Source organism: Melozone crissalis, unplaced genomic scaffold, assembly GCF_028551555.1.
Source record: "Melozone crissalis strain CALT ecotype California unplaced genomic scaffold, PUWL_Pcris_2 ptg000106l_1, whole genome shotgun sequence".
Classification (NCBI taxonomy): domain Eukaryota; kingdom Metazoa; phylum Chordata; class Aves; order Passeriformes; family Passerellidae; genus Melozone; species Melozone crissalis.
The window spans coordinates 3,203,161-3,218,184 of NW_026535883.1; the positions used below are offsets into that span (position 1 = coordinate 3,203,161).

Sequence of the window (15,024 nt, forward strand, 5' to 3'; positions counted from 1 at the left end):
ACAGCTTTTAGGAGTTACTGAACTCACAGACTGGTTTGAGTTGGAAAGGACCTGAAAGATCATCTCATTCCAACCCCCGCCATGGGCAGGGACATCTTCCATTATCACAGGGTGCTCCAAACCCCATCTAATCTGTCCTTGGACACTTCCAGGGATTGGGCAGCCACAGCATCTCTGGGCAGCCTGTGCCAGGGCCTCACCACCCTCACAGGGAATTGTTCACATTGTTGCCCTGTCAGTCTCATGCATGGTGGGCCAAGCTCTGCAGCTTGTATTGTCCCTGTGTTCTCACATACTACATTTTTTCTTCTCCTTTCTTTTCCAACCTATCTCTAGTTTCCATCCAGCCCAAGCCATCTTTTCCAAAGTGTATGCTTATATCAGCAATTTTCTGACAGCTCACTTCCTGCAGAGTGCCTCCTTGATGTTGGATACTGGGAAGAAATTCTGTGAGACTGGTGAGGCACTGGCACAGGTTGCTCAGAGAAGCTGTAGCTGCCCCATCCCTGGAAGAGCATCACTCTTTGACATGAAGGAATTCCCATATGAGAGAGATGTGAAGGTGAGGGGGTAGCTGGCCATGCCATCTTCATGCCTCACACTGGCTTTTCAGTGACTGATTAATGATGACGATGCTGAGGGACTGAGATAAGTTACACATCTCAGATGTGGATGTAGATAAGTTGAGGGAATGTTTTCCTTGGTTAGATGAAAATGTAGGATTTTTCCTGAATTTTGCCTTTCTTCCTGGTTGAAAGGCAAGAGGAAGGGCTGTCTGTTAAATCAGTGCGTAACACTTTTCATTTTTCTCCTGAGAGTTTGTTTTGGGTTTAGCAAACTGCATGACCTCTCCATCCTCACATCTGCTATGTTAGGTGCACATGATAACACAAAGTGCACGTTTTTGTTTTGTCCAGCGTGTCCCAGCCCGTGAGCAGAGCCATGCTGAGGGCCGGGGACGCCGTCCTGCGGCTGCGGCCGCGCCGCTGCGCGCTCCTGGCCCGGCGCGCCCTGCACAGGCAGCCCCTGCACCCCGAGTGGGCTGCCCTGGCCCAGAAGCAGCTGAAAGGCAAGAACCCACAGGATTTAATCTGGCACACCCCAGAGGGGATCGACATCAAGCCTTTATACTCCAGAAGGGACACGGAGGAGTTCCCCGAGGAGCTGCCAGGGATGAAGCCTTTCACTCGAGGGCCCTACCCCACCATGTACACGTACAGGCCGTGGACCATCCGCCAGTACGCCGGGTTCAGTACAGTGGAGGAGAGCAACAAGTTCTACAAGGACAACATCAAAGGTGGGGTCTGGGAAACAACAGTGCCTTGTGAGGCAATGGGGGACATGAATTCAGTCAGTTACATGGCAGATGTGATTATTCTGCACCGTGAGTCTGGATTTCTGATAAGGTCTTCCCAGTGGCACTGTCTTTCTTTATTACTGGGAAATTGAATTGTTTGTGGAAGTGCCTTTGTTTCATTTTGCTGTGGAGAATGAATATGTTAAATGCTCATTTTAGTTATTGCACCTTAACACATAGACATAATTTGCATCCATGCCAGGGTTCAGGCAGCTGAGATCATGGAGCTGAAGCAGAAGTGGTTACCTGGCTTAGCTGGTAGCACAGCCCAGTCTCTGGTCAGAGGGGGGAATGCCTGGGGACAGCAGAGTTTTGGGTTCTGCTTTCAGGTTGCAGCAACAGGAGGTCTGGCTATCCTGTTCCCTGCTTTATATGAATAATTTTCTCTTACTGCAGCTTTGCAAATAACGACATGTGTCAGTAGAGCCAGGGAACAGTCTGTGGTGTTTAGTTTGTGATAAAGAGAAGGTAATGTGACAGAGTTTATGACGCTTCTGCTCCCAGCTAAGCCAAGCTGATTTAAGCTCTTATGCTGCCTATCTAGGTGCATTTTTAACTTGTGTGTGAGCTGTTATTTAGCAATTTTTAAAGCACAGTAAGGTCTACCTTTTTTGGGTGGTCTTTTTCCCGGTTAAAAACTTCTTCATTTGAAGTTTAAGACTACTAAACCTAAACTACTAAACGGGTTTGGGGAGGGAACAATGTTTAACATCAAAATTTAGTTTGCCATTCAAGCCTGAATCAGGTATGATAGAGTTAATAAATTTAAATCCCATCCTAATACAAGTCTGTTCAACACCTCTAACTATCCCTCTTTGTTGTTTTTTGGGGTTTTTCCTTTCTTTTTCATGTAGCTGGCCAGCAGGGATTATCAGTTGCTTTTGATTTAGCCACCCACCGTGGTTATGATTCAGACAATCCCCGGGTTCGAGGAGACGTTGGAATGGCTGGAGTTGCCATCGACACAGTGGAAGACACCAAAATCCTTTTTGATGGAATTCCTTTGGAGAAAATGTCAGTTTCCATGACAATGAACGGGGCAGTCATTCCTGTGCTGGCTACGTTCATTGTGACTGGGGAAGAGCAGGGAGTTCCTCAGGCCAAGCTGACAGGGACAATCCAGAATGACATCCTGAAGGAGTTCATGGTCAGAAACACCTACATTTTCCCCCCAGAACCATCCATGAGGATCATTGCTGACATCTTCCAGTACACCTCAAAGGTATGCATTGTTTAAATATATAACTTCTATTATTAGGGTGTTTATGAGGCACTTTGGAGAACAAAGAAAAGATTGGAAGGCATGTCAAGAGAAGAGTAATAGGGTTGTGGAAAGGCCCAGTAAAAGTTAAGATCCAACATAATTTAAAATATAAATTTGAAGTTTGAGTCAAACTTCAAATTTCAAGCACCACAACTCAAACACATCTTTGTAGAGATGTATTTACAGTCAACAAGGAAGTCAGAGAATGGGCTGGAGACAGGCTGAGAGAGCTGGGGGTGTTCAGCCCAGAGAAGGCTCCAGGAAAACCTCATTGTAGCCTTTCAGTACCTAAGGAGGGGTTTATAAAATAGATTGAGAGCAAACTTTTACACCAATAGTGACAACTTCCTTCCCTGTGAGGATGGGGAGACCCTGGCACAGGGTGCCCAGAGAAGCTGTGGCTGCCCCATCCCTGGAAGTGTCCAAGGCCAGGTTGGAGGGGCTTGGAGCAACCTGGGATAGTGGAAGGTGTCCCTGCCCATGGCAGGGGATGTTGAAACCAGATGACCTTTAACTCCCTTCCAGCTCAAACCATTCTGTGATTCTGTGTTAATGTGATAGAACAAGTATTTGATCCTCTCTTCTGCTGTTATATCCTGTTGTATCTTTTGGGGTTTTTTTTGTTTTTTTTTTTTGCAGTATATGCCAAAATTTAATTCCATTTCCATCAGCGGGTACCACATGCAAGAGGCAGGAGCTGATGCCATCCTGGAATTAGCTTATACCATAGCAGATGGCTTGGAGTACTGCAGAACTGGCCTTAAAGCTGGCCTCACTATTGATGAATTTGCACCTAGGTGAGCTCAAGAACTCACTTTTGGTAAAACTTCTATAGAGTTTAACACCAAATTCAGTATTTTTACACATCATCTGTGAAAGTACCTTAATCAGAGACCTTGCTGTCAGGCTTTTCTATTACTGATCCAGAGTTATCTGAATGATTCAATGTTACATTCTAATCATGTTCTCCTATTACAGGCTCTCTTTCTTCTGGGGAATTGGCATGAACTTCTATATGGAAATAGCGAAGATGAGAGCTGGGAGGCGGCTGTGGGCTCACTTGATTGAGAAAATGTTTAAGCCCAAGAATTCCAAATCTCTTCTGCTGAGAGCTCATTGTCAGACTTCGGGCTGGTCACTCACTGAGCAGGTTAGAAATTGGACTCTCATCAACCTCCTTACTTAAAGGCTGTTCTTGTGGTGTGTGTCTTAAAGGGAGCTGCTGGTGCTACTCACAAAGGTGCAGCAGCTGTCCTGTCACTGACAAATGCACACAGTGGCACTGGATACACCTTCATGTCAATTCAGGACTCTGAGGGTGAAGCTCTCTTACGATTTGTCCTGTGAGTTATCCTTCCAAAATGCAGGGCAGTCAGCAAGTAGAGGCACTTTTTTCTCAGGATCACTGGCTTGAGAATTCATTTCAGCAGCCCAGGGAGTCTTTCACACCCCTGACATTCAGTGTAATGGTTACAGCTCATCTGATCCTTTGAAACTGGGTGCACTCTCTGCTCCTCCTGCTGATTTACCTTGCAGCAAGGAGATAAATCAATGGAGTGCATACAGTTTCCCAAGTGAGGTCAGAGCTGGGTTCCAGTGTGATCTCAAGGCCTGCTGCTTAATCAAAGTCATGTAAGAGGAGTTATTTTTAGGTTGTGATTGTAAGCATTGTTGACTTCTGTGCCATGGGCTTTTTTTTGTTTTGTCTTGAAGTAAATGTAATGTTTACTTACATTACAACAACACAATGTAATGTTTACTTGCATTACAACTAAAACAATGGAATTTTCTGAACAGTGACCTTTGTGCGTCCTTCAATTAAAAGTATTGTGGGAGTGCAAAAATGTTATTATTACCAAAACTTCAATTCGATTGTCTTCCAGTGTTCAGGGTAAATATATTTCTGGCTAGATCATAATTCTTTGTCTAAACAATGTAGTTTATCTTAGTGTAGCTTCTCAGTGTGCAGTATTTTCTCCTTGTAGGTTTCAGAGGGCAAATATACTTAACATGCCTTTCTACTCATAAATTATGTTTTACATTCTTGCCTATCCAAATCACAGTTTTCTGTAATTACCTTATATGATGCTGTCATCAATGAAAATATTTAAGCACATTTAATTCCAAAACACATCTTGACTATTAATTTGTCTGGCACATGTACTGTTCACTGCTCCAAGAATTCTGGATTTGGAGGATGGAAGACATCAGGCCTACTGTTCCATCCTCTCTGATTTGAGTTCACTAAATTCTTAGAAACACCACTAAATATAAATTAGGCTTTGATTTGTTACTGTGAGCAGTTTACTGGCACAGTGATCGTTTTGGCTTTCTTTATGGATTAATCTCTTTGTTAAGATACCGACAAGTGATAAATCAGTTTGGGTTTTTTTCAGTTTTTGTTCTGATTACAGTATTTCAGTGGGGATTTTTGTTTCTTTGCAATAATGACTAACCTGCCTCAGCCCCGTGGCAGAACCACTGAGCCTCAGAGCTCCCCTTTTCCTTGCAGGATCCCTTCAACAACGTGATCCGCACCACCATCGAGGCCATGGCCGCGGTGTTCGGGGGGACGCAGTCCCTGCACACCAACTCCTACGATGAGGCCTTGGGGCTGCCCACGGTGAAGAGTGCTCGCATTGCCCGCAACACACAGATCATAATCCAGGAGGAATCAGGGATCCCCAAAGTGGCAGATCCCTGGGGGGGGTCTTACCTCATGGAGTGCCTCACCAACGAAGTCTATGATGCTGCTTTAAAGGTCAGTTTGCAAAACCTTCTCTGGGAAAATTGTAGGGACAGGAGTTTTTAGAAATGTCTTTCAAAGGAAAAACTTCTAATGTCTTCTTTGTTTGATAAATTGGTAACTTCTAATCAAGGAATTATTTTACACTTCAGTGATGTCTTTGTAAATAAATTTTACAAAACACAGTTTAGAGCACAAAACTGTATAATAAAAGTTTAATGAAAATGTGGGTGGTAGCACAGGTACAAAGCTCAATTTTTAAACCTTGCTACTACTCACTGTCTCAATCCTCTTCATTTCTCAGCTTATTGAGGAGATAGAAGAAATGGGTGGAATGGCCAAAGCTGTTGCTGAGGGGATCCCCAAACTTCGTATTGAAGAGTGTGCAGCCCGGAGACAAGCCAGGATTGACTCTGGTAAGAGCAGGGGGATGATAGAAGGGAAAATTTCCAGTACAATACTTCAGTATAAAGGCTTTTTACACACATGTTCATTGTGGTTTTTTATTTCTCTGTTTAGGAGTAGCAGATTGTGAGTGCTAGAATAAATGGTGATGGTTTTATGTCACTGAAAGCTCTGGAAAGAGACAGAGTGTACAAAATACAGTACCAGTGTGAAAAGTCTTGCTTGACATGCCCAAGATTAGGTTAGACAAAGCAGTAGAAACAGCATTTTAAAAGAGTATTTGGAGCCTTCAGTAGTGAATGGCTTGATGTCTGATAGGAGCTTTAAGCTGTGATTCCTGAGTCTAAAAGCAGAAATGCCACCAGATGGCGATACTCACCGTAGCTGGCCAAATTCCTGGGCTTTCTGGAGAGCTGCCCGTTTTTCCTGAATGATCAGATCATAGCAGAGGATGATACAGCTCCTTGTTTGCTGCACATATGTGTATGTACTCATAGAGTAAGTATTTGTGGAGATGTTTATACATGTGTGCTTAAAACTCTATTCCACTTTTTGTAATCTGCATTCCAGTAGTAATCCAGGAACAGAAATTAGGGATAACTCCAAAGAAGTTATATGGACTTCTGTCTATGGAGGATAAATTTGAAGGAGATCTTAATTAAGACCAATAAAGAGTAATCAGTAAAGTTCTGTGGTTTTTTCTCATAAGGTAAATTACTTAATGTTGCTACAAAGAGTGTGTTAATGTTATTAGGCACTGCAAATAAAAATATCTGATAAGTCCTTAACGATTCAAACCTAAAATATAATTTTCCAACATGATAATTAACTTTTATGCACATGGAGTAGTTTTAGGTAGGAACTTCACTTTCTGATCTGTTAAATCAGAAAAGTAAATGCAGAGCAGGAGACCAGCACTTCTGCTTAGTTCTGTCAGACACACTTATGTAAGCTTAAAAAGAGAAAAATAGACAATCTATTTTAGGGACTCATTGCTAAATTTTTGCAAGATAAATAGTGTTCTATTTCAGTTTTTTTTCTGCTGCAGTATTCACTGAGTTGAATCTTTATGCATTTAATCTTCCATCATAAAATCTGGAAAATACAGACTTAAATCCATTCTATTAGAGCAGATTTTACATGTTTGAAATTTGTGTGGTTATATAAGCAAAGCAATGCATAATAATGCTCAAAATCTTCTTGTCCTGTTAACATTGTGTCTTTTCACAGTAGTTTGCAAATGTGTTCTGAGTTTCTGGTGTTTCCACTGGAAATAGGGTCTGAAGTGATTGTTGGAGTGAACAAGCACCAGCTAGAGAAAGAGGAGACAGTGGAAGTTCTGGCCATTGATAACTCTGTAGTCCGTGCCAAGCAGATTGAGAAAATCAACAAGGTGAGAACAATCTTTAAAAATTAATCTCATTGTAACTGCAGACAGACTGAGAAAAGGCAGCTTTCAAGAAGTTTACCTTCCAATTTCTGAGAGTCCACTCTGGTCATTAGTGGAGAAACTGGCATATATATCTGTATGTCCAACCTTTAAAAATTGAGAGCTTTACATGTTCTGAAAATAAGATATAAACCATCTCTGCAATGTTTTGCTCTAAAAGCCTGTGACATTGCTTAATCACTCACTGTTGGGGGCTTCTTGTCCAGTGCTGCTGAGGGTTACAGAACCAGAAATCAACATCCACTTTCATAATCAGTGAAAACATAGATAAAATTGGTTTGTGTTATGTTATGGACTTGTACACTTGTACACATTGCCTTTTGATTTCTAATCTCATTGAAATAGGAAGTGGATATTGACAATTCCACATCCAGAATAAAATATTTGAAATTAGTCTTCCACACTTCCCATTTCACTTTGTGATTTCCTTGAGCTGAATGTCTCTCTCCTGCACCTTAGGTGAAAGCCAGCAGAGACCAAGCAGCAGCCCAGCAGTCCCTGGCTGCTCTCACACAATGTGCTGCCACTGGGGAAGGCAACTTACTTGCTCTGGCAGTGGAAGCAGCACGTGCCAGGTACTGGGGGTGGCGTTGAACAGCCAATTCTTATTTAAAAATTGATGGTTCATTTTCACCTTTTAACTTTTCTTGGGTGTGGTGTCAGCAAGATTGGAGTTTTGGGGGTTTTTTTAGAAGTAGAAGTAAATAATGACTGCAGTTTCACATTGTAAGACACACTATTATTATATTACAGCTTCTTAAGGCTATGCTTTGATTTCTCACAAGGAACATTACTGATATAAAGAAACTGATATGAAATTAGGCTGTTTGTACACATTCTGCTGTTTACAACTCATATTCTTACCAGTTCTAGGGCATAATTGAGTTTCTCTGTCACTCAGCTGTTTCATGGGTGAAGGAGTTTAAGAAGTGTCTGAGATGTGAAAATGGATATTCACAGTCTTATCATGCTCTGTTGCTTCCTCTCTCCTTGCACCACAGATTGGTGTGAAAACATTTTTTGGCTGAAGGAGAAATCAGTTTGCTTAGTCAGGCAAAGTTGTAAGAAATGTTCTTGAGCAGTGTGAGACATCCTTAGAGTCCAGTGGAACAGTTCTTTTTTTCAGCCAAGGTGCTTTTGAGGCTGTTTTCTTTCCTGTTTCAAGGTCAGCATCAGTCTCTAGAATAAATCCTGTCTGTCTGTTCCTTAATTAACTAAATGGCCCAAATATGAGCAAACCAAATTCACTCCTTATTGGGGTGCTGCTCTGTTTTACTGCCACACCTCAAATTCCTTCATTCCCATTCTTAGAATACTTAATAACTGTATTTTAAATCCATTTAGCCAGAGCCTGGCAGGAATCTCCAGCAGTATGTTACATTTGTCTTGGGACTAGGGAGGTCACAGGAGGGCAGTGTTGGATTTACAAGGGATTCATATCTTCTGTATCAAAATTAACCAGTTAACTCCTAGTTTCTCTCCTTGGTGACCTCATTTTTGCTAATTGTAAAAACATTAATAGACTGAAGATTCACTTTGTAAGTTCCAAACACAGAACTTAATTCTGCCCCAAAATTATATATGGGATGTGACCACAGGAAGAAACTGTTGTGGCATCTGATACAGAGTGTTTGAAGGAGGATTGTGAGCTCTGGGAACATGTACAGGGAGCCTTCCTGTTGGGGGCAACATGGGAAAAGGTTTCAAACTTAATACATTCACCCTTCACAAGCAGTAAACAGTAACAAACAAAACTTGTAACTTACACATAAATAAATTTCCCAGATCCTTCTGCATCTAGTCGGCAAAGGAGCTGTGTCAGGAGTAGAGGAGAAGAGCAAACACTAAAATAAAAGCATCAAGGGAAGGGCAAATAGATGTTAAAATGTTAGGTTTCAGTCTCTTCTGTGTGTTCTTCCCTTTTTCGTCCCCTCTTGATTTATATTTTTTATTTTGGCATGAATCCCAATGCAGGTTCTTTCAGTCTGAGCCCCCCCCCCAAAAAATCCCCATTCAGAAAATATGATTTAATCTTCTGAAGCATTTTGCCATTCTCTATTGCCTTGCCAATTGTAAATCAATTCTCACATGAGCAATAAAGTATTTTCTTAAAAACGCCTTTGCATGTTCTGGCAGTGGGGTAAGCTGGATTTTCTGAGTTGCAGCACTGAAAGGGAAACCAATGTAAGTAAATTTGTCCAACAGTAAGGCAAATGGCCAGTGCCAGCAATGTCTGTGTCCTGTTTTCATGTCAGCCTGCTGATAACAGGACGGTTTTTGTCTGTCTCAGGTGCACTGTGGGGGAGATAACAGATGCCATGAAGAAAGTGTTCGGGGAGCACAAAGCCAGCGACCGCATGGTGAGCGGGGCTTATCGCCAGGAGTTCGGGGAGAGTGATGAAATCCTTCATGCCATCAAGAGGTGAGAACTCTTCCCAGATAGCCAAACATGTAATAGCCTCACATTTAACCCAGGAGGTACATGTGCTACTGACTGTGCCATAAAAAAACATTTCCCAAACCTGGGTGACATCCCTGGGGAATCCCTGCACCTGCAAAAGCACTTCGTGAGCAGGGAAGTAGAATAACAAGGATTAAGTACAATAAGACAAAGTCAGAATTTAATTGAAATTGTATTTGCTTACAAACAGAATTCACTGAGGTGGAGTTATGATTTGAGGGTTTTGTTCAAATAGCCTAAGTCACAGGATTAAGGAGCTGAGAAATTGCCTGAAATCCCTGTACATTGGGTTGCTTCTTTTAAAGGCTGTGTAATAGTCATCTTTAAAATAATTCCAGCAGTTCACACTACAAAACCTTGTTTTGATCTACCCATAAATTGTTCCTGCAATTTCACTCTCACTGTTGCTAAAACTTGCTAAAATCTGTCTGGATATCCACATACAGCCTCCAGTCTTTGGGTATTACTCATACCCCAGTGGAGAAGGCATCCCACGATGTTGGTATGTGTGAAAACAGTTGCCTTTTAGGTCTTTTCTCAGCTTCTGCCTTTACTGCTGCCCTCAGGGGTACAGAGCCTGAATTGCTGCTGTGGGAGATGATGCAGCACAAATCAGTTCCTGCTGTGTTGGGGTTTACCCATTTCAGAGCTCAGGCTCTCCTGAGAGGGAATTACTGATGGTTTTGATGATTAGACTGTCTTGAAATTAGTTGTGCTAGGAAATGTCACCACTGTTCTTTTCTTTTAACTATTTAAATTTAACTATTTTTAGTTATGCTTTTATGTGAAAGAGAACTGAACTAACCCCTTGAAAATCAAGATGTAGCTCCCTTTCTTACATAGAATCACGGAATCATTTAGGTTGGAAAAGACTTTTAAGATCAGTGAGTCCAGCCTGTAACCACAAACAGATCCTGGTGGAATTTGAATAATGAGCAGGTTAATATGTGAGGCTGTGATTGCACAGTAGCATCAATACAACAGAAATATGAACTGCCAGTATCCAAAAAAAGAGAGGCAGTGGAATGAGTGCACAAAATAGGAGATACTATAATCCTTCCATGGACAGATTTTTACCCAGTGGAATTATAATGCACAATGTGATGTCCAGGACCCATCTCTGTGCAAGTACTTTTGAAATAATAGGTCATAATTATTCTTAAAAACTAAAAAATATGTTTTGGTGAGTTGTAATTCATCTTGTTAAACCCTCAGAGAATTCAGTATTTTACCTGTCAGAAAACAAAAGAATAAGGGAAGATTTTTTAAAATAAAGAATATTTTATTTTTGAATCTGATGAGTACAAGAAGTGAGATAGTAATAGCATAACATGAATATTAACATAGTGTGCAGGCTGCACAGCCAAACCAGGACTTAGAAAACCTTTTTATTTGATGAAATTACACTACACTTGCGGCAATTTTTTTTTTTTTTATGTGTGGAAATACTTCCAAGGATTCTCAGGGACTTGCACTGACAGAATGTGTGTTTCCCACCAGAGTTGACAAGTTCATGGACCGTGAGGGCCGCCGGCCTCGTATCCTCGTTGCCAAGATGGGCCAGGATGGCCACGACAGAGGGGCCAAAGTCATCGCTACGGGATTCGCCGACATCGGCTTCGACGTGGACATAGGGCCTCTCTTCCAGGTGGGGCTGAGCAGCACCCAGCAGCATTCATTCATTCATTCCTTCCCTTTGCATCCCTTCTCCCTGGGGGCGTGTCAGGCCCGTGTCCCACGCCCTGTCCCTCCCCTGTCACTCACAGACCCCGCGGGAGGTGGCGCAGCAGGCCGTGGACGCAGACGTGCACTGTGTCGGGGTGAGCACGCTCGCCGCGGGACACAAAACCCTGGTGCCCGAACTCATCAAGGAGCTCAGTGCCCTGGGCCGGCCCGACATCCTGGTCATGTGTGGAGGAGTCATCCCCCCTCAGGTACGGGCAGCATCTCATTGCTGCTGGCATCGCCCAGGGTGAGGAAGGAAAAAGGATCTTTGCATAATATCCACAGGTGTTTGATTCAACCACAGTGAGATGATCAGGTCCCAGCCCCCTCTCTACACCCACACTTTCTCTCTACCCGACCCTAGGGGCTGACCCTGGTCTCGGGGCAGTACAAAGCTGAGGGACAATCAGGGAACTGGGGGGGAGTGGCTCAGGGACATAGGAACCGGGGAAGGAGCCAATGGGGTCTAACAGCTTTTTGAGGGAAGCTTCTTGTGGCTCCCTAGACCAGGGAATGCCCCCCAGGGTCTCCACACATTTCCATCAAGCTAAGAGACTGATTTATCTCTGTCTGAGCTGCTGAGCTGTTTCTTATGTTCTTTAAGGTGGGATCCCCCAATCTGATTTTCTGTACAGCATGCCCTGGTTTAACTTAGAGTGCTTGTGGGATGGAATATGGAGCTGTGTTGTGAAAAGATGAGCTTCAGGGAGATGTTCTTTATGCTCTGTTGTATCATATCACCAGTCCTTGCTGGCCACCAGGCTGGATTCTGTCTTAAGAGGCCTTTTGACTTCCAGCAATGGTTGGGAAGAGCCACAGCCAGTGACAAAGGCCCTTGGCAGGTCCCATCACCCCTAGGCTGCACATCTCACTCACTTTTTAGCCTTTCCTCACCTTCCCCATCATCAGGCAGGTGTTGCTTCTCATTCCCTCTCTTTCTCCTAAACTGTTGAGCAGTTTGTTAAATTCCCTGGCAGCCAGATCTGTGCTTTCATCTTTAAATGTTCCTTAGCTCATGCACAATCTGCCTGTCTCCACCACCTTACAGCCATCCCCTGTCTATAGTGATCCAAACTGATTTTGCACATAAATCTCCTGGTATTCCCTTTTTCCACACCTCTCCCTTTTCTAGACAGTCAAGTAACTATTTGGGAATGACAGAATTCTAAACTGAGCAAACAAAAATCACAGTATTTTTCTAGGAGACAGTTTGTGTTCTGTCCATTACCTCTCAATGGGATGCCACTACCCTGTGGTTGGTAAAGGTGTAATTTATCCTATGTAGAAGAAAGAGAGAATACAGAGCTGCTTCCCAAGTCTTTTTGAAATTTCAGGGCAGTCATGAAATTCAATTTACTCTAGATTGCAAGAGACCAATGGCAGTCATCTGCTCCAAGCCCTTGTTTAAAGTAGTATTTTCAAAATTAGAAGTTAGATCAAATTTAGGTTGGGTTATTCGGACTCATATACAGTTGACTTTTGAGTACTTTCCAAGGACTGCCATTAGTCTGACTCTAAATAAATAAACCCTTTCCTATGTATATTAGTAATTTTTTCCTACCTTCTCACTTCCACCCATATCTCATTTCCTTGAAGCTGTGCTGCCCCTGTCTGGGACTTGTTGCTTTCTCAGGGCCAGCACAGAGGACAGAGTATGCACCAGTTATAAATCAATTACCAATTTTCTGTTTCACTATTAACTATAGATTTAAATTAATTAAAACTATAGATTTAAATTATTAATTTTTTTTCCAACAGGATTATGACTTCCTGTACGAAGCTGGTGTTGCCAATGTGTTTGGTCCAGGCACTCGCATTCCAAAAGCAGCAGTGCAGGTGTTGGATGACATTGAGAAGTGCCTGGAGAAGAGGCAGCAATCCATGTGACTCTGAAATGTCACAGCTCAGCAGCCTTACACTGACCACTTGATTGTCAGCAAGGGATGGCCAACCACAAACCTCTGCTCCCACTGCCCCCTGGCCTCTTGTTTTGTGCTTTCTAAGAAAGTTCTAAACTCTCTGCTTGTTCTATTTGAGGATTATTTATGTAGATACCCACAAAAAAAAAATTATCTCTAAAACTATTATATCAGGTAGTGAAGGGAATTCAAATAAGTGTGTTTGGGTTTTTTTTCCAGATATACTGATAAATAAAATAACTGCTGCAGCTCTTTGGATGGTCTCTTTTGCCTGATCTCTTTTGCATGCAGAGAACTTGTTTTGAATTTTTTTGGCTGTTATAGTAGATCAAGAAGTCTTCAGGCAGGATCACTTATTCAGCAGAGATGGGATTGACCCCAGCAGCACTTTGGTTTGGGAAATGGTGGCTTCTCAGGGAAGGGCAGTGATGGGAACAGGGCACAGTGCACAGTGCTCCTATACAGGCTACTGCCATCTACACCATTTGTATCTTACTCAGCCATGAAATTCAAAAGTGATGGTTTATCTACCTATAGCTTTATAAAGAGAGTTATATTATTGCTGCCCCATCCCTGGAAGTGTTCAAGGCCAGGTTGGATGGGGCTTGGAGCAACCTGGGATTGTGGAAGGCAGTTGGAACAAGATGGTCTTTCAGATCCCTTCCAGCCCAAACCACTCTCTGATTTGGTGTTTTGTGATTTTATGAAGTTGTTCATCAAACAATTTGTGTTTTACATGCATGAGCAGCAAAACTGTATCTGTTATGTGGATGAGAGAAGAACCCAAGTAAGTTGCACAGTGTTACTGGCAAACCAATGGGGTGGAATCCAAGCCTTTGCAGTGTTATCTTTGTGCTCTAACTTCTGGAATAATGATCTCTCTCAAATAATTGATCTTTGTCCTGAAGTGAGTCACATTTAATTTTACAGATGGAAAATTGACCATTAACAGAAATTTTCTCTAAAAAATCTGTAAGTTATTCCTATGCCTCAATAGCCAGAGGCTGCCTACAAGATTTTCAAAGTAAGGCATTGAAATTGAACTTATTTTAATACAAATCAGAGTTTTAGTTGTGTTATCTAACTTTATGTCATCATCTAACCAGGGAGCTCCATTTATCTTCAGTGGAAAGAGAGAAGCCAAAGGTGGCTGGCTCAGGTTGAGTGTCTGCATTGTAAACCTCGTGTGTGAGTGGTGAGATAACTCCTAATATGTGAGAGGTCTGACCTGTTGGGGTTTTGAGATCAAATTTCTGTTTGTATTGAGGTGGTTGCAGTGGTGATTGCAAACATGAGGTGCCCAGACTCACTCCTGAACTCAGTGCTTGCATCCTGAAAAGACAGCACAGTCCAGGGCTGGGTAGGAAATAACCATGGAATTGTAATGTGATCATAAATTACCTTCTCAAAACTTAAAACAACAACCAAACAGGCCAGGTGTGATGGTTGTACTGAATCAGCAAACTCTGTTCTCAGTTGCAGTCATGTCAGTGCTCTAGCCAGGGGGGAATTTGGGATCTCAGGAGCTTCCCTGGAAGCCATGAGAGCCAGGACTACATCTGCAGGGTGTCCCTGCTAGGAAGGTCACTTGGAGAATGCCCTGTGTCATCCTGTACAGAGAGCAGCTGCAGAGGAAGGGTAAAGCACTGGAACAGGCTGCCCAGGGAAGTGATGGACTCACCATCCCTGGAAGTGTT

General features: G+C 42.7%; 1 protein-coding gene across 1 annotated transcript; it reads left to right on the plus strand.

The window, feature by feature from the left end:
• Window positions 1-917: 917 nt before the first annotated feature.
• On the plus strand, window positions 918-13,581 carry MMUT (methylmalonyl-CoA mutase). Its single transcript, XM_054291757.1, has 12 exons — window positions 918-1,297; window positions 2,212-2,579; window positions 3,261-3,418; window positions 3,600-3,771; window positions 5,134-5,382; window positions 5,672-5,783; window positions 7,050-7,165; window positions 7,682-7,797; window positions 9,513-9,644; window positions 11,184-11,331; window positions 11,450-11,617; window positions 13,167-13,581. The coding sequence occupies exons 1-12, from the start codon at window positions 943-945 to the stop codon at window positions 13,293-13,295; spliced, it is 2,223 nt and encodes a 740-aa protein (XP_054147732.1). The 5' UTR covers window positions 918-942; the 3' UTR covers window positions 13,296-13,581.
• Window positions 13,582-15,024: the final 1,443 nt, after the last annotated feature.

What these genes read in the sequence shown, in the direction of transcription:
- MMUT (XM_054291757.1), top strand. Translation starts at nt 943, where the DNA reads ATGCTGAGGGCCGGGGACGCCGTCCTGCGGCTGCGGCCGCGCCGCTGC. An exon ending in CTACAAGGACAACATCAAAG is followed by an intron (nt 1,298 to 2,211) that starts GTGGGGTCTGGG and finishes TTTTTCATGTAG; the next exon opens with CTGGCCAGCAGGGATTATCA. An exon ending in AGATTGAGAAAATCAACAAG is followed by an intron (nt 7,166 to 7,681) that starts GTGAGAACAATC and finishes CCTGCACCTTAG; the next exon opens with GTGAAAGCCAGCAGAGACCA.